The following is a 27127-nucleotide window of genomic DNA, read 5'->3' as shown; positions in this document are numbered from 1 at the left end:
TATCCTCCGTAAAGAAAAATGGACCCACCAAGCGGTCATGGAGAAGGCCACACCACACATTGACCTTTGGACTGTCGTGTATGTGTTCAATGACCGCATGATGGTTTTCAGAGCCCCAGATCCTCACATTGTGCTTGTTGACCTTCCCCTATACGTGAAAGCAAGCTTCCTCTGTGAACATGACCTTTTTCAGGTAATCTTCATCATCCTCTATGTGACTGAGCATTTCCAAAGCAAATGCCTTGCTTTTGGGTCCATCATTTGGTTTGAGTTCCTGCAGGATCTGCACCTTGGAGGCATAAAGCTTCAGTCTTCAATGCAAAATCCTGCATGCAGTTGTGGTTGGTAGTCCCAGTTATCTGGATGCACGTCGGATTGATTTTCTGAGACTTTGTTGAAATGATTCACACACTCGTTCAACGTCTGCTGTACTTGTGCTTGATTGACCAGTACTTTTCTGTTTCTGACAACATCCAGTCTCCTTAAACTCCTTGTACCACTCTCTGATAATAGTCTGCGATTCCTTCCATACCTTGTACGGAAATTACTCTGAACTTGCGTGTTGGATCTCGTCTCGATGAACCATTCGACGCACTGATCTTTATCTTGTGGAGTCGCCATTGTATTTTACATTAAACCACTAGACCTGAAATTAAAAAAAAAACTTTATGAGTTTCTGTATTGTATGAACGAAAGTGTATCGTTGTATAATTTGTGGTACTAATTATATTAACAACCAAAGTTGTGCAGTTCTTTTTGGAACTCCCGTGTAACCCTTGCCAAGTAACTGCGTTGGCAGTCCCGACGTTTTGTAACAGAGTATGGTACATCAGACTCAGAATTAGTATTCATTGAAACAAAATACCTGCCCATTCATTTATGCTCTTTTACTGTGCACTGCCATTGTAAGAGCTGAATAACCTGTTGATGAACTATCTCAGCAACTTTTGACATCAAGAAGAAGAAATCAGTTGTTGAGTATAATTTAATAAAACCAACTTAAAATTGTTTAGGCCATTCTTCTCCATTGGGAGACACGAGCTATTACCTGGCCTTCCCATGTCTCTGTGCCCTTTTGCAGAAGGAGTGGCTTGAAGGTCAAGGCATATACAAGCCATGGTCACCACCGCGTATCTGCTTTTCTTCTCTGTGCCGCCATTGCACCCTGACAGGCATCAGTCAAAGCCTAAAGCTCCAGGCCCGCTCGGCTTCAGTGAGCAGTTCCTCCCTCACGGGCCTTTGACTGGAGATCGAATAATTGCTGCTGCAGGTCCATATGCTTGATTAGAAACCAACACGGCAGCAATGCTGCACAGCATCACAGTGAGACATACACCACCCCTCTCTCTCTCTCTCTCCCCCGACTTCAGATGCCAAAGGTAGCACCAAAGCAGCACGATGCTCGTAATCAGTGCAAATCCATTTGTAAAATATTTTTCACCCGTGAAAATTTGGCTCTCTCTCTCTCTCTCTCTCTCTCTCTCTCTCTCTCTCTCTCTCTCTCTCTCTCTCTCTCTCTCTCTCTCTCTCTCTCTCTCTCTCTCTCTCTCTCTCTCTCTCTCTCTCTCTCTCTCTCTCTCTCTCTCTCTCTCTCTCTCTCTCTCTCTCTCTCTCTCTCTCTCTCTCTCTCTCTCTCTCTCTCTCTCTCTCTCTCTCTCTCTCTCTCTCTCTCTCTCTCTCTCTCTCTCTCTCTCTCTCTCTCTCTCTCTCTCTCTCTCTCTCTCTCTCTCTCTCTCTCTCTCTCTCTCTCTCTCTCTCTCTCTCTCTCTCTCTCTCTCTCTCTCTCTCTCTCTCTCTCTCTCTCTCTCTCTCTCTCTCTCTCTCTCTCTCTCTCTCTCTCTGTCTCTCTCTGTCTCTCTCTGTCTCTCTCTCTCTCTCTCTCTCTCTCTCTCTCTCTCTCTCTCTCTCTCTACATTTACATTTACTCAATTTGCAACATTTCACCATCTTTTACATTTTCTTTGGTATCGTCAGGAATCTCGGTGTTCTTCGTGACTCGGACTTCTGCCATTTCGTTTTTTTTCTTTTTCCAAGAAAATACCTGCCGTAAACCGTGAGAAACTTTGAATGAAATTGTTGGAATATTGCAACAACAGGTGATTATTATTATTTTAATCAGGATTATATCTTATTCTGCATTGCATATGTTTGGAAATCTTAAATAAAAGTAACGCAACTTTGCATGCTTACATGTGCTTACCGAATGTAACGAAAGCACGGCGGATATATTTCCACGTCGTCCATAGAAACTCCACCTTGATTGCTGGTCACAGGAGGTAAGATGATGGTGGGCACATGGTTTGAGTTGTGTTGGTACATATACACACCTGCTCACAGCATACACTCCTTAAAGGAACACTCCGGGCATATTATATTGTGTCTACATCAGTGTTTCTCAAGGTGGGGCGCGGCAATATTTTGGTGGGGCATGAGGATTCAGAATGAAAGGATGTGAGGTCACTGACGAGGCAAGGAACGTCATTGTTGACCACTTGAAAATGTTGGTTAATGACTTCAATGACAGATTTCATGATTTGAAAGCAACGGAGTTCCCTTGTTGGTTGACTCAGCAATTTCTGGTGGATTTATCTGAAGTACCAGAGCAATACCAAGAGGAGTTATGTGCGAGATGCAACAAGATGAGTCTGTGAAAACTCTTTTCAAGATCAAAGGAACCATGATGTGGCTGTTTGAGGAGAGCGAAAAGAAATACCCAAACTCGACTACTTTGGCAAGGGAAGTATTGATAAATTTTCCAGTATCTTATTTAGTCGAATGTGGATTTAGTGTTGTTACCGATTTGCTGTAAGCGAAGAGAAATCGACTGGAAATCACGAAACATGGTGATTTAAGGCTGAAACTGACAAAATTGGTTCCTCAAATCAAACAAATCTGCAGTGGGCGTCAAGGGCAGGGCTCCCATTGAAGTGAGTAGCAATTGAATAAAATTTGCAATAAAGTTTTAATAAAGCCTTTTGAATACATATGTAGTATATACTGTAGTATCTCAAATCATGGTGGGGCGTACGATTTTTTTTTGAAAATCAGTGGGGCGTGGGACAAAAAAGGTTGAGAAACACTGGTCTACATCGTAGTAGCGTGCTACAAAATACCGGAAATCATTTTGTGTTTTTTGAAATATCACTTTATAAAGTAAATATTTTTTTTAAAAAAAAGTGTGTACAATCTTGCTTGTGCATGACCGAGTTGTGACCAATCAGCATGAGCCTAAATCTGATGACGTCATACGTCCTGAGTTTCCTACCACCAGCGAGGTTGATCCCGTTAATTTTCGTTTTTGGAGACTCAGCCGGCTGTTTAAGTGGCAAAGCATAAAACGAATGTTTTTCGTTTTGTTCCTTATCCGATCATCCGTGTTATCATCGCATCCAAAGGCAATGAATGCACTAAACATGGTGGGCTTCTACGACTTATAGGACAGATTGACATGAGCAAACGCACCTGATGATGGTGAGACACAGCAAGTCCATACAAACTACCCAAAGTTGTCATTATATTGATTCACTAAATTGTTTTTATTCAAAAATGCCCATACTGTTCCTTCAATGCAGTACATACTGGCTTTCAAACCTGCAGCTCTTTTCAACAAGCCTGCCCTCGATCCTCTCCTTCAGTCACAGTCTCCATTTGGTAGTCGACAGCTCGAAGGAGGCCTTCAGCGGCGAGATAAGTCAATTAAGCAATTGCAAGGCAATCGAAATATGTGTGGAAGTCGATGGCAATCGAAGCCAGATCTTGAACATAACGGATTTAGCTGCAGAGTTTTTCCAGCTGGAGTGTCAGTCTGTGCTAGTCACTCTTCATGCTGCTGCTACGAGGATATATCACGCAAGTCTGATTTACAAGTCTATTCAGCTGCGTCGGGAAACACGCTCGTATATTTGCACAGTTTGTGGGTACAAAATGTCACCCAATGATTTTCACGTCTCGATTATGGCAACAAAATGGAACTTTTCTGCTCAAAATTCCCGCAAGTAATTGTATTAGGGTTTTGTGCTAAAGGGCAATCTATACACGGTATTATGTGCACAGAAAGAGAAAGTGAAAAGGGGGAAATAAAGTGGAGAGAAGGATGGAAAGAAGATTGGCTCAGAGAAAATGGGAAGGAAAGAGAACTGACTAGGAATGAAGGATTGGGAATAGGATCATATGGAATGCTTGGGTGGGGGTGGAGAAGAAACAGAAGTCAAAACTTCCTCCACTTTTCTGTATGTAGTAATTAGACGAATCGTACATTCTGTTACCTTGTCTTGTCTTTAAAATGCATCATCAAGGTGGGTATAAAGCCCCAAATTAGTGTATAGATTAGCAATGTTGGCTTTTGGAAAGCTGGTCTGGCACAAACTGCAGCTCACACAGCAGATTTTAAATTCTTATCACAGCTGATGTAAGATATTAACGGCCTCCTGTAAATCAACCAGATCTTTACAAGCTCATCGTGGTACACCGAGCTTTAATGGCTAGTCAGTGTTATCAGCATTCGTCAGAGAATTTACTGTAATGTAATAACTTTATGTTTTTTTTTCATATTTCATTTTACGTTATTGCCTGATATCTTTTTTGAGGGGGGGGGGGCTAAAACATCTCTCTGCATCTACTTATGAATGGGGTCGGGGATCATTTAAAATTACCGTTCACAATGCTACAAACACTTAGGCACTATAGAGAGATTTAAAAAACAAACAAAAAGAAAGAGATGTTTTTTGTTTCAAAATTATCAAATTTGTTTTTATGCCTGAAACACTCAAACATGAACCTTTGAAAGTTTGATGAAGATCTGTTCAGCCATCTTTGAGAAAAATGGCGACACACCCATGGACAGACGGCTCTCTTATAATATAAATAGTGTCTACCTAACTTTCTTAAAAAAATACTTTCTGTTAACTGTTGTAAAACTTGCGTGCAAATGGATATATCATTTGTGTTTTTAAAAATGTGATGCAAACCTTTCTAAGCGACAGCCCATCAAATAAGAAAGGCAAACAAAATTCACCTACACATTAATAATAGGTATTTTAATAGGATTGAAAGATCGAAAGTCTGCTTTGATGAAGTGCTTGCTCAATAAATAACTTTGTGACAGGCCCATGCGAGCTCAAGTCGTAATCAGTTCATTAATTAAATATCAATAAATTAATTGGCAAGTACTTGTAATCAGATGAATAATGGAATCATTAATTATTTGTTTCTCCTATCTTTTAGTGTGTGTTGGGACACACTGTGAAATGGTACTCTTGGAACCTTTACAAATACAGGGTGTCCACAAATTACCGTTCCAAATTGAAGCATAAAAATGGGATACAATGATGTGGTTTGCTGTTTGTGAAAGAACATTTCTCGAAGCTTTATTGACGTTTTTTTTTCTTTTACAGGTGTCTACTGTGACATGTGACATCACATTTACTGCAAATGGCATCCCCACAAGGAAAGAACAATGTGTTACCTGGCTTATAGAGACCAAATGAGCTATACAGGCTCAACGAATATTCAGGACGCCCTATGAAAGGCAGCCACCATTGAGAAAAACGACTTGTGAGTGGTATGAAAACTCTATGGAGACTGGTAGTATCTTGCAAAGGAAGGGGGCAGGCCAGCCATGCACAAGTGGTGAGGACATTTGAACACGTTCGTGATACGTTCGAGCGCAGTCTTCATAATTCCATTCGGATTCGGATGGCGACCTTAAGAAATCATGAGAACAAAACTTTAGTTGTTCTTTCACGTGCAGCAAAGTCCATCATTGCATCACATTTTATTGTTTTTAAAAATTACCTTTTCAATTTGAAACGGTAATTTGTGGAAACCCTGTACATCTCCAAAGTAATCTGATGAGATTCTCATTGGGTTTATATCAAATCTCATGAGAATCACATGGGTTTTGTGATGGGAAATATCACTGAAAACATTCAGAGAGAAGTATAAATGAATATAATTCCACCAACCCCCCCCCCCCCCAATGCACATTGAAGCTAAGTCGCTAATGCTAAACTCCCTTTTTCATTCGTATGCAGCACAAGGATGCGGGGTAGCATCATTGGCTGAGGTCAGGGCTCTGCCACTGATGCGATCCCCTCTGCTGGTTATGGCAGGAATTTATTAGTTGAGATTGTCAATGATAGCTCACCTACTTTTCATAAAGGAGGACACCATAGGATCGTTAATGCCCATCAATGAATGCTGGCAGATAGAATGACTGTTTAACGTCTATCCGAAGGACTGCACACACATTGATGAATCACCCTGCCTGTGAAACACAGGTATGGCAGGTGTGTGTGTGTGTGTGCGCGCGCGCGCGCATGCGCACGCGTTGGTCCGAAAGTCGTACCCCAAAGGGTAATGCTAGAATATACTGCATGTATGATTCATTCTCGGTTTCTGTTTTGTTTTGGCTTTGACGACACGAGTCCTACAAAGCATTTCATTTTGCAAATGGTGGAACCAGAACATGTAATAGTGTACACACCTTACAAAAAAGTGCAATTGGTTCTTGCACATGTTCAGGGCCTCAGTTAGAAGTAGGCAGCAGCAGAATCACACCATCAATTAAATTGATGTTATCATTTGTTACTACAAGTGGTGAAAAATAAATGATTAAACCCATAAACTAATTATTTTTATGAGTAGAATATATTATCATGTTACCCTTTGGGGCAGGTCTTTTGGAACATCAAGTATTATATATATATACCCCATTGGAAATATATATATATATATATATATATATATATATATATATATATATATATATATATATACATACATATATAGTTTGAAAAATTGGAAATTTTGAAGGAAAAGGGATTGGGGTGGAGTTAACGAGGATAGAAAAGATCATGGTTTTGGATTTGAATCTTGACCCAGCTGTAAACTGTCATCCCGGTGTTTCACAGACAGGTTGATTCATCAATGTCTCCAATGTCCCTCAGATGGACATTAAACGGGAATCCCGTCTGCCGGCATTAGTTGGTCGACGTCAAAGATCCCATGGTGTCCTTCGTAAAGAGTAGGCAGGCTATTGGCCACACCCTGAACAAACTACAAATTCCTGCCCAAACCAGGAGATGGCATTGCATCAGTGGAACAGCTGTGCCCTCAGCCAGAGATGCTACCTCGTAGCCTTGTGCTACATACGAATGAAGAAGTTTAATATTAAAAGCAATGAGGGATAGGGAGAGCAAGGAAAGGAACATATGTATGGAAATAACTTTATGCAATTAAATCCCTTTGTGCACACAATATCTTGACGGCTTACACGATAACTTAACCAGTTACATCACAAAGATTCAGACAGGGATCAGTCAAGAGACGCAGAAGGAGAAATCTACTTCCCACATGATGTTTGTGTGGCTGATGGTGAGGAAGGGACAGACAGAGAGGGCGAGGAGAGAGACTTGTCTAGTGGCCTGTGTCCAGACTCCATAGCTTATAGCACACATGCTCTTGTCTGGTGCCACTTATTCTCCTTTCTCATCTGTCTGCCATATCCAACTTTATTGGCACTGCGAGACATCTCTCCCAACTGTCCTGCTCCAAATGGCTTTCACTACCTTATCACTCAACTCTGCAAACTCACTCTCTGCTCCAACTCTGGGCTCCTTTCCCTGTGCAGCCCCCACTGAAATGTGTCATCTGTCCACACCCCTCAGCTTTTCTTCCCTTACAACCTTGCTCTTATTGGCTCCCCACTCGGTTTCTCGGAGCCTCTTTCCATGCCCACAGTTGCGAGCGGTTTCAGGCAGGTGTATGCAGTTATAAGTCCTTGTGCAGCTCTTACTTTGGCACATGGTTGCCAGGCATTACTTTTGCCCTCTTCGGGGAGGGGTGGGGGAAGGTGAATTTTCTGGGGCTTGCAGAGCCGATTAAAATGATTCACTTTAAAGAAACACACATAGGCAAATTACGGAGGGAACAATTTATAGGCTTAATGAGGGGGGAACGGTGGGAAGCTTTTATACAAATTATGGTGGGGAAGGGTCATGAGTTAACAGCTCCTAAACAAACTTTGTCAAATGGTTTATCATTTTCTCAAAGAAACTACCCATTACCACTATATATATATATATATATATATATATATATATATATATATATATATATATATATATATATATATATATATATATATATGTTTATTGCCCGATGGGGCAGGATATTTAGTATTCAGAGCACCATAAAGACAGTTTGCATCATGGATTGGTGGGGCAGAAATAGCACCACCTTCGGTTGTAGTCGGTATTAACAAATCATCCACCTTTATCTTATGATATTGAGTATGATATGTTGTGATCAATAAAATTTCTTTCAAAAATGACAAAAATTATAAAGTGAATTTTCAGGATTGTGCTGCAGCACATTGTCCACCGAAGTACCCGCTGACCATTATCAATGGGGCAACGCAAGTTCACTGACTTTTGCCCAGTGAGGTTTTTGTATTCACCCATATGTCAAGGAGGTGCGACCTAAACACAGAAATATTTTTAGGAATCATCCAAATCAGCACAATTTGAGTCCGCAGAGTCACCGACAATTGGCATACGTACGAGATGCATCGGTGCGTGTTGTGCAGCTTGCTCTTGTACGAGTGCTGTGCCAGGGTTGAGCGCGTCGAAAGGTTTGTTGTGTGCGCGCATCTAATTTCACGTAATTACTGCAGTGAAAGATTTGCTGTAAACTTAAACACAATTTTTATTATTATCTGAATAAAAAGAAGAAAAAAAAATTAATGAAACACCGGACAGACTCGAGAATAAAAGAAAACAAAGGATGTAATATGATGAGGAAGAAAAGGCAAGCTGGTGCGATTGGATATGCTCCATCGGATTATTCTCCAAATTTGTTTTTTCACAGCCTAAGAAAAATTTCCAGGGGTCATCCTCAGGCCATATAATGTTCCAAACACCCAGCACTTTTGCCTTGTTCCTGAGATCCAAGCATTTCATTTTTGGCATACGATGACCGCAAACAGCCCATCCACCCTGGAACGAAGGAAGGACGGTAAGGAGGGTTGGGGGCATTGCCTTCGCTGCCTCTGCTTAACAATGCCGACTGTGGCAGGAATTCCCCGCCTCAAAGGTGGCGGCCACCCACCCGGAAAAGTACGACATTGTGCCCAACGCTCAGCTTGTTAATGGCCTTCACACAGCCATCCATAGCAGCCATCTGAAGGCAACTCACTGTAGGTGTATGCTTTTCCTTTTATCTACAGCCCTGTCGACTGAGTTCTTTATTGTCTTGTTTTTTTTTTTATCCGTCCATCTAATCTATCCAGGTGTCCGAGTGTCTGCCAATTCATCTGTCTGTACTTCCATTTGTTTGATATATTAGTAAATGCATCACTGTGACGACCTCTGTCCATCTCGTGCACTTTGTTGTACATTATTTACACGATCGGTGACAAAGAAAAGCCTTATTTATGAAAAGACAAAAAAGTCAGATAATTTCTAAAGCTGTGTTTCAATTCACATGTCTACAATTCGTCTTCATTTGGATGCAGCACATGATTGCAGGTAGCATAATTTGCTTAGAGCACAGCCTTACCAGTGTATTGTACAATACCTCGTTATGCAGTGCCCCCTGTAGGTAAGAGCAAGAATTCATAATAATTCACCGACTCTTCATGAAGGACACCGTGGTGTCTTTAATGTCCACAAACTAATGCTGGTAGACAGGACACCCAGTTTAAGGTACGTCCAAGTGCACACACATTGATGCTTTGCATTGCAAGATACCAGGATGAGAGTGTATAACTGTTGAGATTCGAACCCAGTTTTGACAGTTTAGAGGCGAGGGTGCATACCTCTGGGCTTTCCTGGTGGTCCACCTACCTACCTACCTGCACTAATTTTTGGCATGTCTCTAAAGTGTTTGCGTGCACAACATATGACGTCATCATTCAGCACAGCAGCAAGTCCATTACAGTGCAAAAGTACCAGTGTGATGTCATGACAGTTCACACATTTCACGGCTATACACACGTGCTTGGGATTGAATATTTTCTGTGTTTCATGAGAAAGCTATGATTTATTACTCGTGTCTTTCTGTTCAAGCAAAATATGTTCCCTCCAGTGATTGAAAGAGAAGGGGGGAGGGGAGGGAAGTTGGGGGGGGGGGGTGAGTAAAACTTTCCACTTTTTTGTTCGTCCATCAATTCACTGCGCTGTAAAGATTAGTTGTAGTATGATCATGATCCTTTTTCTTCATTTTGAAATGGTTGTACAAACGAGCAACGGAATACTAATTATTAGGAGAGATTCCTTGAATTGTCAAACGATTTTTGGTTACCTTTTCAAGGCTCATAGAAGAGCTTTCCAGCAATAGTTCCAACAAAACAGATGATTTTATGATATTACAACAACGATTTGACTCAGTGATGAAGGAATGCCAAATAAAAATGCATTATTTATCACCTAGAACGGCACTCGGTAGAGCGCTTACCTCCGCCAGGCTGAACAGTTTACGTTTTGTATCTCATTGATAGGTCGGATCTGGATTCAGACCTGAACTAAAATTGAATTGGCTTGTTCTTGTCATCTACCCAACTCGTCTCCCAAGTTTTGTCCTAATCCATCCACAACTTTAAAAAAAATTAATAATCGTGCTACATATCGTTTTTGGCACTTTCTCTCAATGGTGAAAAATCACCTAAAAGATTTTTTTAAATTTCAGATCTGGATCTTCACCAAAATCGAATCAATTCATCCTTGTCACACACCCAACCTGTCCACCAAATTTCGATCAAATCAGTGTGCAACTTGTGTTTTTTAGATATCATGCACACAAACAAGAGTGAAAACATAACCTCCATCCATCTTCGGCGGCAAAGGTAAAATACCCCAGACCTATCCATTTCGGACTCAACAGATGGAATCAACAGGACATTCATCGAGGTGAGTTAACTGCTGTGAGAAGCAACGGCATGCTGATGTTTCGGGCGGTGACTCTCTTTTGCCTGTACGAAGGGTTAATGGCCAAAACGACAGCTTCTTTTTGCTTCCCATGGCGGTTGGCATGCCTCAATCAACATCTTGTTGATTTCACCGGTCGTTGTACCCGTCTGCCGACGCAGACCGGTGCCAGCCTTCACAAAGGCTAATCATTTGTTGTGATTCAACATAACTAGTTTTTCCAATCGACGTTTAGGACTCCACACTCCAAACTTGGACAACTTTGGTCTCAAGGCCTTGTGACTTTGACTGGGACTCGACTTGGCATGAATAATCAATCCTTCTATCAGTGCAATGCAGGTTGAAATGTGTTATGTGGATTTAAAATGGGAAATTAAATAAAACTTTCCAGTATTTCCTCCCACGCCGATGTATTTCGCTCAAACGAAGAATGAATGAGATGGAGGTCACCACGAAGTTTACTGGGCTGTGGCAACTTGGCTCTTGTTCTGTCTGCAGGTGAGGGAGATTTGGTCCAGGGCAAATTCCCTTCACTACCTGGTAATTTTATGGCAGCTATCTTAGGTCTTCACTCTGTGACCAACCACTATTGGTTTGCGTTTCATCAGTTGCACTTGAGCCAGCTGACCCGCGATTCACCCTCCGTACGACGTTCTCGAGGTGATGGTGCTCCTCGCAATGAGGAATTGTGGCATGGGATATAACTATACGAACTCAGATATACGATATGTTTGTTATGCAGAACCTCCAGGGTAACAGGAAATAGTTGGCCATTTTGCGAAAATATACATGTATTGCCCACCGGGTTGAAGGGAATGTTTTAAGGCTCGTGGGGCCGTTGCTTGTATTTTAGAGGCCGTAGACTTTTATTTTCACATTAATGACAATATTATCTGTGTCGCACATCTTGCCAATTGCTTTCCGACATGTTTCTCATGCTGAGCGCGATTAAATGCTTTCACAACCTCTTCATGAATTCTTGAATGTAACTTGCTTCGGCTATGGATGAAAGCATCATAAGTTATTCTTAATGGAATGTGGCTGGCAGGATGGCTCAGAGGAATGCATACTCGCCTCCAAGCTGCCTCGCCTGGGTTTGAATTCTGACTCAGCGATAAACTGAGTCATCCTGGTGTTTCACAGGCAGGGTGAATCATCAATATGTGTGCTGTCCGTTGGATGGATGTTAAACAGGTGTCTTGTCTGCCAGTATTTGTTGGTGGATGTTAAAAGGTCCTATGGTGTCCTTTGTGAATATGAGGTGAGCTATTGCTGGCACCCTGAACAAGTTACAAATTTGTGCCTTAACCTATAGAGGGCACTGCATCAGTGGCACAGTTGTGCTCTCAGCCAATGATGCCACCCTGCATCCTTGTGCTGTGTATGAGAGCAATTTGTAATAGCAATTTGGTCATGAAGTAGTCACCACGAAATTGCTGTAAACTAATGTTGGTCTGCAATCACGTTTTACAAACTCCTCTTTCGAAAAATCCAAGGGACTTGGACACAGACAGGAGGAGGCCATTTTGGTCCACCAGGCCTGTGCTTTATCAATGCTATATTCATTCAATGTATGAGTTTATTTATTTAATAGAATTGGGGATTGGAGGGTGGGGAGGGAAGGAAGAGAAGGGGAGGAGTGCAGTGGGATAGACACAGACAGGAACATCAGTAGGGTGTTGTTTTATTTGGGGGGGGGATGGGTGGAAGGCTTGGGGGGTTGTGGGGTGAGGAATGAACAAACACCAACAGCACGTCAACCTCTGAACGAGACCCTCTCACAAACATCACGATCACCACATATGTATACAATTACAATCACCGATCCATACCTAAACGATCTACCAGTCCTGCCAGTGTCCCTTTTGCCCTCCACCCCAGTGTTTCCTGGTAACTATAACTTCTGGTTGTGCCAATGTCCTTTCTGCTAAAAAAAATAAAACCCCAAAAAACCCAGATGCACATTTTTCCGGCTAATCTGCTACCTCGCTGATTCCTGCTAATTTTCCACACTGTCCTGCTCACCCATATCAGTTGCTAATTGTCTTGAGAGAGCAGATGGAGGCTTACATCATTTTACTCAGTTCAATTAATTTCAACAACCACCAACAACATAGCTGTGAGACATTTTGTCAAAAAAATCTCTTCCCTTTCAATATAAACAAGTCACTAATAAGATCAACAGCGTCACATGCTCACCTCACTACCACTGTCACGTTTTAGTGGAAGGAAACCAACTTTGATGGGAAAACTTCACTCTTGGTTGAGTTTACAGTTTAACCCCTAAATATTTGATCTGTTTTCATTTATTTATTTGTATTTATTTGGCTGCTTGGCTGCATCATTTTGTGGAGATGCAGCTGTGCTGCTGATGCAGTGCCTCCCTGTTACCAGCATGCTGGTACTCATTTCACCAACCTTAGAAGGATGGCAGGTTGAATCAACCTACCTGGTGTTAATTCATCGGAATGACAGGGGTTTGAGATCTATGTCTTGAACTCAATACCCTAAGATCTTAAGCCAGCCCACCCTAGTCGCTAAGCAAACACCATGCTTGTATTTGACCTCTGATAGTTACGGTTTTATGTTTTTTTGTCATAGTTGCCTTAAGCATATCCAAGGCACTTTGATCTGGTAATTTTTGACAGTTATTTAAACATTCTTCTTCCTTGTTGCTGCAAAGCAGTCTCTGCCCATCGCTCGTGGACCATAGTGACTGGTTTGAAGAACTATGGAAACGAGTAACAACTGACCATTAATATGAAACATGAGCTGGACACTCAGCTCAAGTACGAGCACCTGGCTGACAGAGAAGTAGGTTCTCCACTTTGTTCAAACATTCTTCTGCTCATTTCCATTCTCATCCCACTCCTTCGCCGACCTCACCCCATCATAGTGAATTTAACTTGATAATTATTAGATTGAATTGATATGGTTGTAGATGCAGCACAGGCTTAATGGGCCAAGTCGCCTCCACCTTCATCCAAGTTCTCTGTGTGTATCCTCATGTAATAGAACAACAATTAAAACTCGAGTTCAGAGAACACCTTACCCGACGCAGTATTGATAAAAAGGACATGGAAGGGTCTTTTGAAACTCTTGGTTTGCGCAAACGGGCACAATCTGTATTTCCGCCAAGCTGCCATTTTTTGTCCGAATCTCAATATTCCCCAACTCTGAGAGAACGAGCGGCAAATTTGATTGGTCGAGATGGCATAACATTTTGACCAAGTACGACTAAACTGGAGGTTTTTGGAAGTGCCAACAAGGCCATTTGTGTTCTAGTTTTCAAGTATTTACTTATTTATTTATTTTGCTTTTTCGATTTTTGGTACATCTCGAAACAACAATCTTCTTGATGTTTTACTCAAGTCTAAATAACCCGATCTTGATTGGGTGATTATATATATATATATATATATATATATATATATATATATATATATATATATATATATATATATATATATATATATATATATATATACATGAGCAGGGTATGCTTACACATTGTAAGCAATAACGAACTCCCCATTGTCTCGGGTCGCTCACCTGCATTTGATTTTCATTATCTTGCCAAAACGAAGTTTTTGCAAGATATGTGAGTCAGCTTGTATGTTTTTTTTGTTTGTTTGTTTGTTTGTTTGTCTGTAATCACGTATAAATCACTCTGCAGAGCACAGTTATCATCGGAAATTTTTGTAACTTCGCATATCAGAGGCCTATCGAGGTCCCTTTCAGCACATAAAATTTTGAAGGTCAAGGTCAAAGGTCAAGGTCACTTTGTCGCAAATCAGGGGAGTCGACGAAACCCTTATTTTTTGAGTAATTTTGATCGGATCGTCTTCAAACTTCATGGTAATATAGTTCATGGTCTGGCGCTCAGCTGATTAATTTTTGGTGGCGATTGGCCTTGACCTTCATGGTTAGCGCCTAAGGTCAAACATATTTGACCCCAAGGTCAAATTTTCAAGTTTTAGGAACCATATATTGTAGGACCTCAAATTGAACACCTCGATGAGTGCTTTCTTGATCTGTCAAGCTTGAGACATTATGACGTCATTTGGTGACGTTATGAGGAAAACGCATATTTTTCATGGTTACTCTGTAGAACGATTCTCATCGGAATCTCTCGCAGGCAGATATTCCTCAAGGAGTCGCTCCTGGTGGATAGCAGCTCTGCTCACCTCAGTGTGACCTTAAAGAAGTCACACGTGGTCACCTTTTGGCAAGATACGGGTCATTATTTTATTTTTTATTCATTATTATTATTTTTTCATTTATTTGTATTTTCATTTACAGATGCTTTCTGATAGTTCTGTGATTTCTCCTCATGTATCGGCTTCAGTGTCCATCAGCACACAAAATTGCCGTGCATCCCCATTTGCTCAGGTCACTCACCTGCATTTATTTATTTTCATTTATTTATATTTTCATTTATGGATGTTATCCGACTGTTGTGTGATTTTTTTTTCCCGATGTATCGGCTTCGATGTCCATCGGCACGCAAAATTTCAGCTTTATACGTCACCCGGAAGGTACCGATCTTTAACATCAGTGAGTCAGTGAATCAGTGAATCAGTGGTTACAAGTTGCTTTTGCTTTACATATATATATATATATATATATATATATATATATATATATATATAATATATTTTTTTAATGTCCATATCATGATATTGAATATAAAGTGCTATTGCAGATCACGTTGATGTGATTCAGGAAAGCCAGTTATACATCAAGGGTGTTTCCAGCCAAAGTGGTTGGTGGTGGTTGTCGTATGGCAGCTTAGCTGCTGGGGTAGCTATCATTTCTTGAAGCGCGACTGTGTCGCTGATGCAGTGCCCCTCTAGCAGTACATACACTGGAACTGGTACTCATTTCGCTGTCCTCGGAAGGATGACAGGCTGAGTCAACCCCCTGGTGTATTAATTCAGCGACCGACGGGGCTTGAACTCAGGACCCTAGGATCCCAAGCCACCACCCTGACCATTGAGCCAACACCAGGCTGCCAAATTGGTTAAGAATATGCTCGAAGCAAGAGTCAAGGTTCTCCATGAAAAGAAAGCTATAGACATGCACAGAAGTGATCACACAAAGCTACTATGTTGGTATTTGTGTTTAGAAATCGTTTACAAGATGTGCCTTCTGAACTGCATTGCTGTGCCTTGAACCTGGTGAAGATGATGTGCAAGTTCGCGTAGGACAAAGACAATGAAAAAGTGCTAATGATGCAGAAAAAGACGGGGACCCGTTTCAAGGCAAAATCCGTGCATGAGAAAACCGTGTTTTGCTTCAAATGTCACAACAGCATGAAAACAACAATTAAAAGGAAGAACTTGAAACACAGGGATCCAGATGGTGAAGGGAAAGGCATTAATTGCATCACACAAACCATTAATAACTCACTCTGTCCATGAACTATTCTGCACAGAGAGCTTGAAAAGGGAGCTGTCCCCCCAGAAGCCAAGCACCGGGGCAGTTTCAGTGGTCACCATAGCCCCGAGCCCACTGGCTAACTCCACAGGAGGGGACTTGCATCGGCGAGGCTCAGCTGCCTGCCACTCTTGGGTTCCTGAAACATAAACAAACGTGAGGTCCATCTGCTGCGATCATTTGCACAGGGGTGACCGCGACGGACAAATGTACAAGTGAGCAAGCACCGTCTCAACACGGACCTCTGATGAGGACGCTAGCCTATTCCCATAGCCCGGCTGCCGGTGCCTCCATCAGATGCCGCTCGCCTCATTAGCTGCATGCCACAGCTGCAGACGCGCCCCAGGTACTGGTGGCGTTTAAGTGTCCTCAGCTGGGCGTGAATTAATGGTGAATGATGCGTGATTTGCATTCTGATTTGGCCACATTCCCAGATCGCTCTCACGGTTGATGTCAAGGCGATAACCAAACCGACACTATTTCCTGGCTGGCAGCTGTAGTTTACAGTCTGTCAAGGTCAAAGCACGATGCATTTTTAATCCAATACAACTCCACCTTCACTGATTTGTTTCATTATTAGTCCCCTAACGGTTTCACCGGAGGGGACTGTCGGTTCGCTCGCTCTCCATCTGTCCGAACGTCCATCCGTCTCACCTGTGGTTTTCTTTTCGACTTGTTCCCATACCCTTTAACATATTCAACTGAAACTTGGTACATGGCATTACTAGGATAAGTCACAGAACAAGTTCGAATTTCAGGACGTTTTGTCAATTTTTCACAGAGTTCTGCCCTTTATGGACTTAGAAAATGTCACATCAGTAGGGGACATGTATTGCAAAGCAATTCTTGCTCTTGTTTATTTTAAAATTCCGCCGAGTACCTCCGCCGCCATAGGTGGATGGACATTATGTTTTCACCCCTGTCTGTTTGTTGCTTTGTCTGTCTGTCTATATGTGAGCAGGATACCTCAAAAAGTTGGGGACCGATTTGGATGAAACTTGGTGGACAATTTGGGTGTGTGACAACGAGGAATTGATTCAATTTTTGTGAAGGTCTGGATCAGGATACGATAATTTTTAAAGTATGGATAAAATCACAAGCTGGTCCATCATGTGGAACATGTTTTTCAACCCTGACAAATCTCACATTCTCACTATGTCTCTTCAAAAGGACCATCTGAACCCCCCCCCCATCTACTTTCTCAACAATCCTCTTGAATAAGTCCTTTCATTCAAGCTTCTGGGTCTCACTATCTGCCACGATCTTTCCTGGGAAAGCCACATTTCCAAGCTGGCCTCCAAAGCCAGTCACCGACTGGGCATCCTCCATTGTACAAAGTCTTTTCTTGACCCACCTGAGCTCCTGACTACATACAAAGCTTTCGTCCACAGCCTGATGGAGTACTGCTCCCCCCTCTGGGCTGGTGCTCCTGCCTCCTCACCTTTCTTGGCTTCACGCTGTGGAAACCAAGACATTTCGGATCATTGGTATCTCCCGCGATGAGGCTGAGTCTCTCACAACAGGCAGGTCAGTGGTCTTTCTGTCTTCTACCGTCTCCTCTCTGGCCTAGGCTCCCCTCCTCTGTCTGAGACATGTCCCCTTCCCCCCTCCTCTGTCTGAGACATGTCCCCTATCCCCCTCCTCTGTCTGAGACATGTCCCCTCCCCCCCCATATTTGCGCAGGGTGCTCAAGGTCCACCAGCAACCCCCTTCTGGTAAAACTACCAAAATAATGAATCACTGTTCACCTTCACTCTTTCATTCCTCTTTTTTGTTCCTGCCTTTGGAACAAACTCCCACACTCTCTTCAATCCCATTCCTCCCTTTAGGTCTTCAAAACAGCTGTTCACCACCATCTCCTTTCTTACTCCATCCAAAACCACAATATTTTTCTACCCTCGCTAATCCACTCCAAACTCACCTCCTTCAAATTCCCTGCTTTCCTTCCTGAAAGTTCCTTTCGTCAAAAACGATACATAGCAAGATATTTCAAAACGTCGTCGACGGGTTATGATAAAACTTGGTGGATGAGGTGATTAGGTGAAAAGAACCAGCCGATTCGATTTTGGAGGTCCAGATCAAGATCCAGTCTATCAGTGGGATACAAAACGTAAACCGTTCGTAAACTGTTCAGTTTGGCTAAGGTCGGTATGCGCTCTACTGGGTGCCACTCTAGTTCACTGTGTTTCTGAACATTACACATGCCATGACTATTTTCTTTTTTTCCTTCCAACATTCCTTTTGAAACATTGCTGTAGAAAGAAAAAGCAAGATACATTAAACTTGCTTCGTCTTTCTGGACTTTTGAAGGTCCCAAAGTTAATTTGGAACATGATTTCATTCCATATCCAATCAAATGTGAATAGCTTTCAAATAAGGTCACGTGATATCTGGCGCTGTTTGGGAGTTTCAATGCGTCACGTGATATTCAACGCCATGTAGTAGGGGTACATAAAATGAAGCAGCAGAATGTATAAAGTATGCGTCATTTACTTCACACCAGGGATTTCTGTCTGAGATTCCTGGTGTTGGGTTTCTGACCAAATCACATCCGTCACCTGGCAAAAAAACGTTCAAATCTGGTGACAATGTATTGTAGAGTACGCTATCCTTAGAAAAGGTCGTTTACCTGTCTCATATGCCTGAGCTCACCTGTGAACATAACAGATCCGCTTGGTATACTACGTAAAGTGCTGGCTTTTGGTGTGGCTCACTGGCCATATATTCCAAGTTCTTCACATGGATCATGGGATTGACAACTTGATTTGAAAGGACCCCTATTATACAGCACTTTAACTGCTACAGTGGCCCCATGATGCTTCATAACCGGAAAGTTTCCAACGGGAGACGATAAATTAAACGTACGCGTACCTGAGACTATTCCTGCGCCCAAAACTGAAATCCACATGGCATTGGCAGGAGAATCAGCCCCGTTTAAATGTCTAGGAATGACCCGTTTGGCAGAATGGCCACTCTGTTTGAGATCAGTTCACGTAAAGTGCCTCAATGGCCGCCTTGGAACGTCACATGAAATCTTACATAGTGCATCATGAATTCACGTTTCATTAAGGACGCTTGAAGTAAATTGCTTCCACGTGTGCAGTCGAAAGCTGGAACAAAAGCTCTCTTCACACCGTGCATTTGTTTCACCTCACTGCAGCTTTGCTCGCTTCACCACCGTTAAAGTGTTTTGGATTTAACTCCGCGTTTTTCGACTCGCAGTGATTCCGACGTCGCCGCCAACGCGATGCGCCTGCAGCACCGAATTACCAAACAGGTGGTTGCTCTGTTGCAGTGAAGACAAGTCAGAATAGGACTTAAAATCGAGCCCGAGGCGTAAGGGGGTGCGGGAGGGCGGTTGAGCTCAGTGACATGCCCCCGACATGGCACCATTAGCTGAGTCTAAATGAGCATGGAACAGACAACAGGGGGGAGAGAGAGAGAGAGAGAGAGAGAGAGAGAGAGAGAGAGAGAGAGAGAGAGAGAGAGAGAGAGAGAGAGAGAGAGAGAGAGAGAGAGAGAGAGAGAGAGAGAGAGAGAGAGAGAGAGAGAGAGAGAGAGAGAGAGAGAGAGAGAGAGAGAGAGAGAGAGAGAGACTGAGACTGAGACTGAGACTGAGACTGAGACTGAGACACTGCGAGTCGGAATGATGGAATGCAATTTTTGAAGAATTCCCGAGAGTTTGAGCAAATCTCCAAGCACAATGCACAACTTTGGGAGAGAGGGAGCGGCAAATCGGTGCAGGGACTAACAAATTGCTCATAGCTTAACATACCACAGGCCTGGGTTTACACTGCGTCGTTTGAGTTGAATTGACTTGGAGTCGTTGAGGCGTTTTATAAATATTGCCACCTTTTGCTCAATCTTTTTCTATCGATGCGTCTTTTGAATGCACACATATGTCGCTACGGGTTCACGAGACGGGCGTTGTGATTTGCTAGACGATTTCTGCCTTGGTCTCCGGTCCCCGTAAGCCTTGGGGCTGGGAACCCGGGTCGAGCCGGCGGGTTCGGCAATCTCCGGGGAACCTTTTATCCCAGGGAAACTAATTGGATGGTGGTGGAAACGTGGGATGAGGAGGGATTTGAACCAGGCCCTGTGGGGATGCGGATCTGCGACCTGTATATTATGCGACCTTCTCGTTATTGCAGCAAATGCTCAGTTTTTGGGAAATCATAAACTTCTAATAATGCAACTGGCATCTTAAAGTTTCTTTCACTTTAACCGCTAGAGTTAGTGAAATTGTTTGGACATAATCTCTTAAGATCTTGCGGTAGACGCAAAGCATTAGGTGATAAAATAAACTAGTGGTTGAGATCTATCGATATGAAATATTCTCAACATTTTGCTTATCACTAGAATTTAAACGATCAAATGACATTTTACGAGGTCCTCGGAGTTGAGATATTCATTCGAGAGTTATCGACAAAGCTGATCACATCTCAGAGTGGGTTTTGAATTGTGCTAAAGTTAAACCAAATGTATACATGTCAGATTGATTTCGTGTCTCCTCGTCAGGAACACTTGAAGACGGACGCTATTTTTCAACCACAGTGTTTCTCCAAGTTTGAGGGGTGAGCAGTGAGTTTGTGGCCTTCAGTCCAAAGCAAGTACTGTAATGGCTGACACTGATGAGGCATTTATTTATTTATTTATTACGACCCAGCAAACTGAATCTTCCTCTTTCAGTGTTAAAAGTTTTATTGAACGTTCAAAAAAGTTTTTGGAACGAAATATTCACAATAGTCCAAGAAAGAACAACTTAATATTTTTCATCTTCAAGTGTGTAAGGTTAGTAAGGGAAAATAGGGTTGGCAGGATGGCCTAGATGAGAGGTACCCCAAAGCTGTCCAGCCTGGGTTCAAATCCCGACCCAGTTATAAACCATCATCCTGGTGTTTCGCAAGGCAGAGTGAAGGTAAATTCACAGAATTTTACAAAAATTACATGCAACAGCCCTTTCAAAGCAACCTTTCCCATTCAACTGAAAAATTACCCATATTTTTAAAGGAGGCCACGGATTTATTGATAAACCCTCGCCTTCTTATATTGTATATACCCATTAGAATAATTACCCGATGACAAGACTCCGAGAATTGTAAAACATTTGTTCCTCCATAAAGAATTGCACATGGCACCTCGAGAGACATGGCAATGTTTATGACAAAGAGTGTTGGGGGAAGTGGGGCTGGGGGTTAGAGGACGATATAAATATGGAAGTGAAATCCACACACGAGCAATCAGGAAAAGTGTAAACTTTGGTTATCGTGCGCCCATAGCTCATGTCCTTATCGGCACCGCCCGTCCTTAAGTAGAGCCAGTCCGTGTCTGCTCCTTAAGCCCCTTGTTCTTACACTATCAGTTAATGGCAGGCGGTAGGAGAATAAAAACTGAACGAATCTGAAAATTGTGCCTTGCGCACTTCGTCATGGTTTACCGTGTGCAGATATGGAAAGTTGTAACAATGATATATATTTTACATGAATAGTGAGGAAGTAAAGGGGTGTGCGAATTATTACAGCGGGGAATGAAGGATTGAAGATTTGAAAATGTTTGGGATGATGATGATGATGATGGAGGGGTGGAGGGGTGCAGATATATATATATATATATATATATATATATATATATATATATATATATATATATATATATATATATATATATATATATATATATATATATATATATATATATATATATATATATATATATATATATACATATATAACCATCAATGGGAATAATTGGCAAAAGTGAACACTGCTTCAAACGGTTTCATACTTATGTAAATGGCACAGATCCGTCCATAAACCGGATGGAAGGCGACAATATAATTATGATACATATTGGCAAGAATTGCACCGAATCTCGACCATTAAAGCAACACCTGCGTCGAGGCAGTGGAGGCGTGCGTGCGGGGATTTTTCGCACTCTCGTGTGTCGGAACCATATTGTGATCGTAACGATGCCGATTCGAGTTGTATTCGCATAACACATTCATGCAATATTTTCTGCAACTAAAAGTTCAATAGAAAAATAAACACGAGCGCCAACCCCTCCTCCCATAACCCCGGGAGGGAAGAAAAGGGTGCTGAGGGGCTACGGGGGAGTGTGTGGCATGGCTAGATGGTGATAAGCACAGGGTGTGGAAAGGAACGGACATATTGACCAAAGGTGAAAGACGTCCTTGAATTCCAGGAAAACCTCCAAGGTTTACGCATTTATTGAGGGATTTCCAGAAGTATAGGATTTGGGGATAATTGGGGTTTGAGGCAAGGAGCGTGAAGGAAGATTATTTGGGAAAAGACCTGTGAATGAGAAGTGTTTCACGTTACAGCAAAAAAGGAAAGTGACATGGTTCCCTTCGTGTACAGCCTTTTGGCTTCTGGTTGCATCAGTACACTGGTGCTCATTTCACCAACCTCAGAAGGATTCCAGGCTGAGTCAACCCCCTGGTGTTAATTCAGCAGCCAATGGGGCTCAAACTCAGGACCCTAGGATCCCAAGCCACCACTAAAGCCACTAAGCCAACACCAGGCTTTTAGAGACATGGTGGGAGGAAGAGACTCGAAGGCTCTGAGAACATCGTGTGAGTCTGTTACATCTAAAAAGGTGCAGGGAGTACGATTGTGGGGGGTGTTCCTTGGAGTCATCGAGAGGAAAGCGTCAATGGTACAACAACTGCGGTTCTCGACTGCTGTGACGATATTGCCTACAATGTGAGCCCATTTGAAGACCAACAGGTGTAGAGTGTCTGGAGTGTCGAGGATCGACTTGCGCCGAGGTATCAGAAATTCAAGCGTAAGGAGGGTCACCACAACCTGACGGACACTTTTGCGCATTTTTTAAGGCGAAATTTGAGGAGGAGAGCGTGAGTCTGTGCGGAAACGCGCAGCAGATGCGTGTAAACCGCAAGGTTCTCTCCCCCTCTCTCTAGAGCCAGCACCAACATAAACACGCAGTCCTTTAACCCTAAGCCAATTACTTTCCCAATTCCCCACGGCGAACACCTAAACTCCACGTGACGCCCCTTCCTCAACAGGCGCGACTCCGCTCGCGGTTGAGCCCATTCGCCTGCCCGCGATCCCGGCACGGCCTCTCTCCGTGACCCCTTCAATGGCCTTATTCTCCCTGCTAGCGCCGATGCTGCTGCCGAAAGCACTGCAGGCCGTCCGCTCCCTTTCTTTGGAAGCACCCTCGTGGAAGCGACAGCAGGACAAAAGGCTGCGCGGCACTGGGCGCTTTGCCTCTCGCGCTCGCTATGCCAGGAGACTCGGCTACCCGGCGCCTTAAGCTCAATTAATGCGCACAGTTGGCTAGGGTCTGTTAATGATTTCATACTTTCATTCCATCATCGATCTTGTTGGTGTTTAATATTCTTGGATGCATTGAAGCGCACCTCCATGGCAACGGCAAAAATGAACATCGTTTCCCCCTCCCCCCCTCTTTATTTTTGGTGTATTGTTTGTAATTATTCTTATTTTAACATACACCATCAGTTCAAAAAAAACCCTATTAGATGTAAACAAATGGTACTTGCATTCGGGAGGGGGAATGTTCTTTGGCGGGAACAATATATGGGATGTACCCTTTCGTGGGAACTCAAGTTTGGACGCAGCACGTGAGCCGGTATGAAACATTGAATTCCTTTGTTCAAGTAAAGAGAAAGGCTTATAAAGAAAGCCGAAGGACTGGGCTTTCGCCTCGATGCAATGAGAGCTGTTCAAACATGAGCCGTTGTTTGGATTAGGCTATTTATTTATTGACGATATATGCGATCAGTCTCAAAGTTGCCTTCATGTGCTATGTGTGCACCGGCCAGCAAAATGTGCTGTTCCAGGTGTGTGTCTGTGTGAGAATGTTGGCAATGGTATAACAACGAATGCATACTGCACAAAATTTCAAGTTTAAAAAAGAAAACATCAAAAATGAAAGAACTTTAAAGGAGCTAAGGGTTATAACTTTGTATATCATAATAAATGCCTTCACTTGAAACAGCAGACTGGAAGCTCTTGTGCAGGTTTAAAGTTGTTACACACACACACACACACACACACACACACACACACACACACACACACACACACACACACACACACACACACACACACACACACACACACACACTTGCACAAATGACCAAAGAAAAAAAAATACCATGGATGGACATTATGAATGTTACGGCATCAAAAAATAAAAATGGAGGACCAATGGTGCTATCGCTCACCTGGCTGGTTTCCAAAAAGTACAGTGACAGGTGGATCAGGGTAAAAATAATCGCTTGATTTAAAATATACATTTGAGGTCAGGTAGTATTGACATGATGTTCACAGTAGTGCAACTCCCTGTTGTCTATGAGCCTTACTTTTTGAGAGATTTCCCACTTCTGGTGTGAGGATGTCACCTCCTGTGGCATCAAAATGAAGACTTATTTGATTAAGTGCAACTCCAAGGTGTCTATAATTCATATTTTTCGAGATAGTGCTAATTTTCTGTGTTGTTATGTCACTGGCAGCCATATTGTGTTTCAAATCGGCTTCTTTTAATCAAACGTTCATATAAGTCATCATTCATATATTTTATTTTTCTCATGATCAGTTAAAGGTTTCAGAGAGGGTTAATTTTAAAGGTTTTCCTTTGATCCAATACGGGTGCCATACCAGGTGGCCAATTATGTCATTGTTATCAAGTTATATTTCCTACGTGTTGTCGATCACGTTTGTAAAGTTTCATGTCAATCAGTTGAGCAGTTTCAGAGAAGATTAAAAAAAGGGTTTTCTAATGATCCAATATGATTGCCATACCACATGACTGTTAATGTCATTGCTAACAAACATTTTCCTTGGGTAGTTGATTGCAAATTTAAAGTTTTGCATTGATCAGTTAAACAGTTTGAGAGAAGAAGATTGTTTAATGTTTTCCTGGAATCCAAAATTGTGCCCAAACTAGATATAAATTCAAGTACTTTTGGGACCTTTAAACCTTATGATATGACCTACTTATATGTGGAGAGGGAGGATGCCGTGACCAAACTTGAGTTTTACCACAATCCACACCAAAGATCATTTTAGCCAAGTTTGGTCACGATCTCATCAGCGGTTTTAGAAAAGAAGTTGCAAGTGTTTACGGACGGACGGACTAACCGAAAGACGACGTGCCATCCCATAATCTCACCTGACCTATGTTCCAGGTGAGCTAATAATACATTAATGAGGTTACAACATGTGGGATACACCGCACCAAAGACTTTCTGGGCAATGTTAATATGACACGAGCAGCTATTTTACAGTTAATGTTGTAAGTGAAGGAAGAACAGATTCGACATTTCGGAATCAAATCAAAAAAGTCACATCAATCAGTTTGCAGAATGCTAAATGCAATGAAATTCATCATGCCAAATTATTGCCATACCTGTCTGAAAGATTAGCTCAGAAGGAGCGTACTTGCTCTTTTGAGCTGTACACCTTTAATAATGAGCTCTGCTGTCTGATCTGGGTTAGATTCCCGTCCCGACTATAAACCGTCGCACAGGCATTGCATTCATGAGTGCGCTGTCCATCAGATGGGCCATTAAAGGTCCCCTGACACGCAAAAGTACTGAAATTTCATTTGTATGTGTCCTAGAGGAGTTTTTCATCGTGATTTCAGATCTGACAATGTTTTTTCACAATACTCATTCTGTAAAATGTAAAATTAAAAAAACAAACCTCTTCGGGAACGCCCCTAAAAATTCGCCTGAAAGGGGCACATGACGTCTCCACATGTGCTGTGTCCACGTCTCCACATGACTTCTCCTAAAAATTCTCCACATGACGTCTCCTAAAAATTCTCCACATGACGTCAATTACAGGATGACAAAGGCTGCACGTAAATTACTCGGGTTGGTGGTCGACGTGATTCTATTGGCTTTCTGTGTGTTTCCACATTCGATTGGTCGACTCAATCGCTTCGTTCATTTCTGCTTTAAAAAAATCGAACATTTGGTTTTGAATAATGGATGACATGTACTTTCATTTGGCTGGTAACGACAGTGAGTGTGAGAGAAATGAAGGATTTTGGTCTGAATCACATGGAGAATTGTCGGATAACATAGTCTCGGGAGGTGAAGTTCTGGCAGCTGGAAATGAAATACGGCCGAAAGGTCCTGTCACACCTTGACGATTTAGCCAGCGTATGCTGACGTATGAAAAATTTGTCAAATGCTGGCACACGTCGAATACTTTATGGGTAAGTTTGTATACGTTAAGAGCACGCTGGCAGACGTCGTAGTATGCCGAGCTCGCCGACAAATTTTAACATGTTTGAAATTTTTCGACATATCCAGCGTATGACACACGTTCCGCATACGCTGGCCATAAGTTGTAGGCACGTTACGCGATCGTTGACACACGTCGACACACGTTACTTGTAAGTTACTCATAAGTCGAAACACGTTGAGGTAATGTTTCGCGTCAGTGTTCCAGACTCCCTGGTTTTTTTTTCTTTGGTATAACGGTGATGTTGACACTTCGATTTCTAGTGCAGTTATAATATAATATAATTAATAGGCTGCCACTCAACGATTTAAATCTTAACCGCACTAGAAATGGAAGTGTCAACATCACTCTCGTACCAAAGACAAAAAAACCCCCAAAAAACAGGGAGTCTGGAACACTGACGCTAAACATAACCTCGACGTGCTTCGACTTATGAGTAACTTACAAGTTACGTGTGACGACGTGTGTCAACGATCGCGTAACGTGCCTACAACTTATGGCCAG

General features: G+C 42.4%; 1 protein-coding gene and 1 long non-coding RNA gene across 16 annotated transcripts in view; one reads left to right on the top strand and one right to left on the bottom strand.

Annotated features, from left to right (window-relative positions):
- Window positions 1-7359, top strand: part of LOC147013883 (uncharacterized) — a 120969-nt gene extending 113610 nt beyond the window's left edge. For 5 of the 12 annotated variants that reach the window (XR_015050550.1, XR_015050551.1, XM_085851202.1 and 2 more), the window contains one exon: window positions 1082-1543. Coding sequence is in view for 7 of the 12 variants with exons in the window: in XM_085851202.1 (XP_085707328.1) it covers window positions 1082-1243 (162 nt within the window). In the remaining 5 variants the exon portion in view is untranslated. Of the gene's footprint in view, window positions 1-1081; window positions 1545-5393 lie in introns of those variants that run through there. The other 7 variants (XR_015050552.1, XM_085851203.1, XM_085851198.1 and 4 more) reach the window with 5 other exon arrangements.
- The window catches only part of LOC147013882 (uncharacterized), a 128312-nt gene that overhangs the window by 31509 nt on the left and 69676 nt on the right, over window positions 1-27127 (bottom strand). For 3 of the 4 annotated variants that reach the window (XR_015050553.1, XR_015050556.1, XR_015050555.1), the window contains one exon: window positions 15602-16503. This is a non-coding gene — a long non-coding RNA (uncharacterized LOC147013882). Of the gene's footprint in view, window positions 1-15601; window positions 16504-27127 lie in introns of those variants that run through there. The other variant, XR_015050554.1, reaches the window with a different exon arrangement.

The sequence above is a fragment of the Eptatretus burgeri genome, chromosome 13 (assembly GCF_056783735.1).
Source record: "Eptatretus burgeri isolate ZD-2024b chromosome 13, Ebu_testis_v1, whole genome shotgun sequence".
In the NCBI taxonomy this organism is placed as follows: Eukaryota; Metazoa; Chordata; class Myxini; order Myxiniformes; family Myxinidae; genus Eptatretus; species Eptatretus burgeri.
This window is presented reverse-complemented; position numbering and strand designations above follow the sequence as displayed.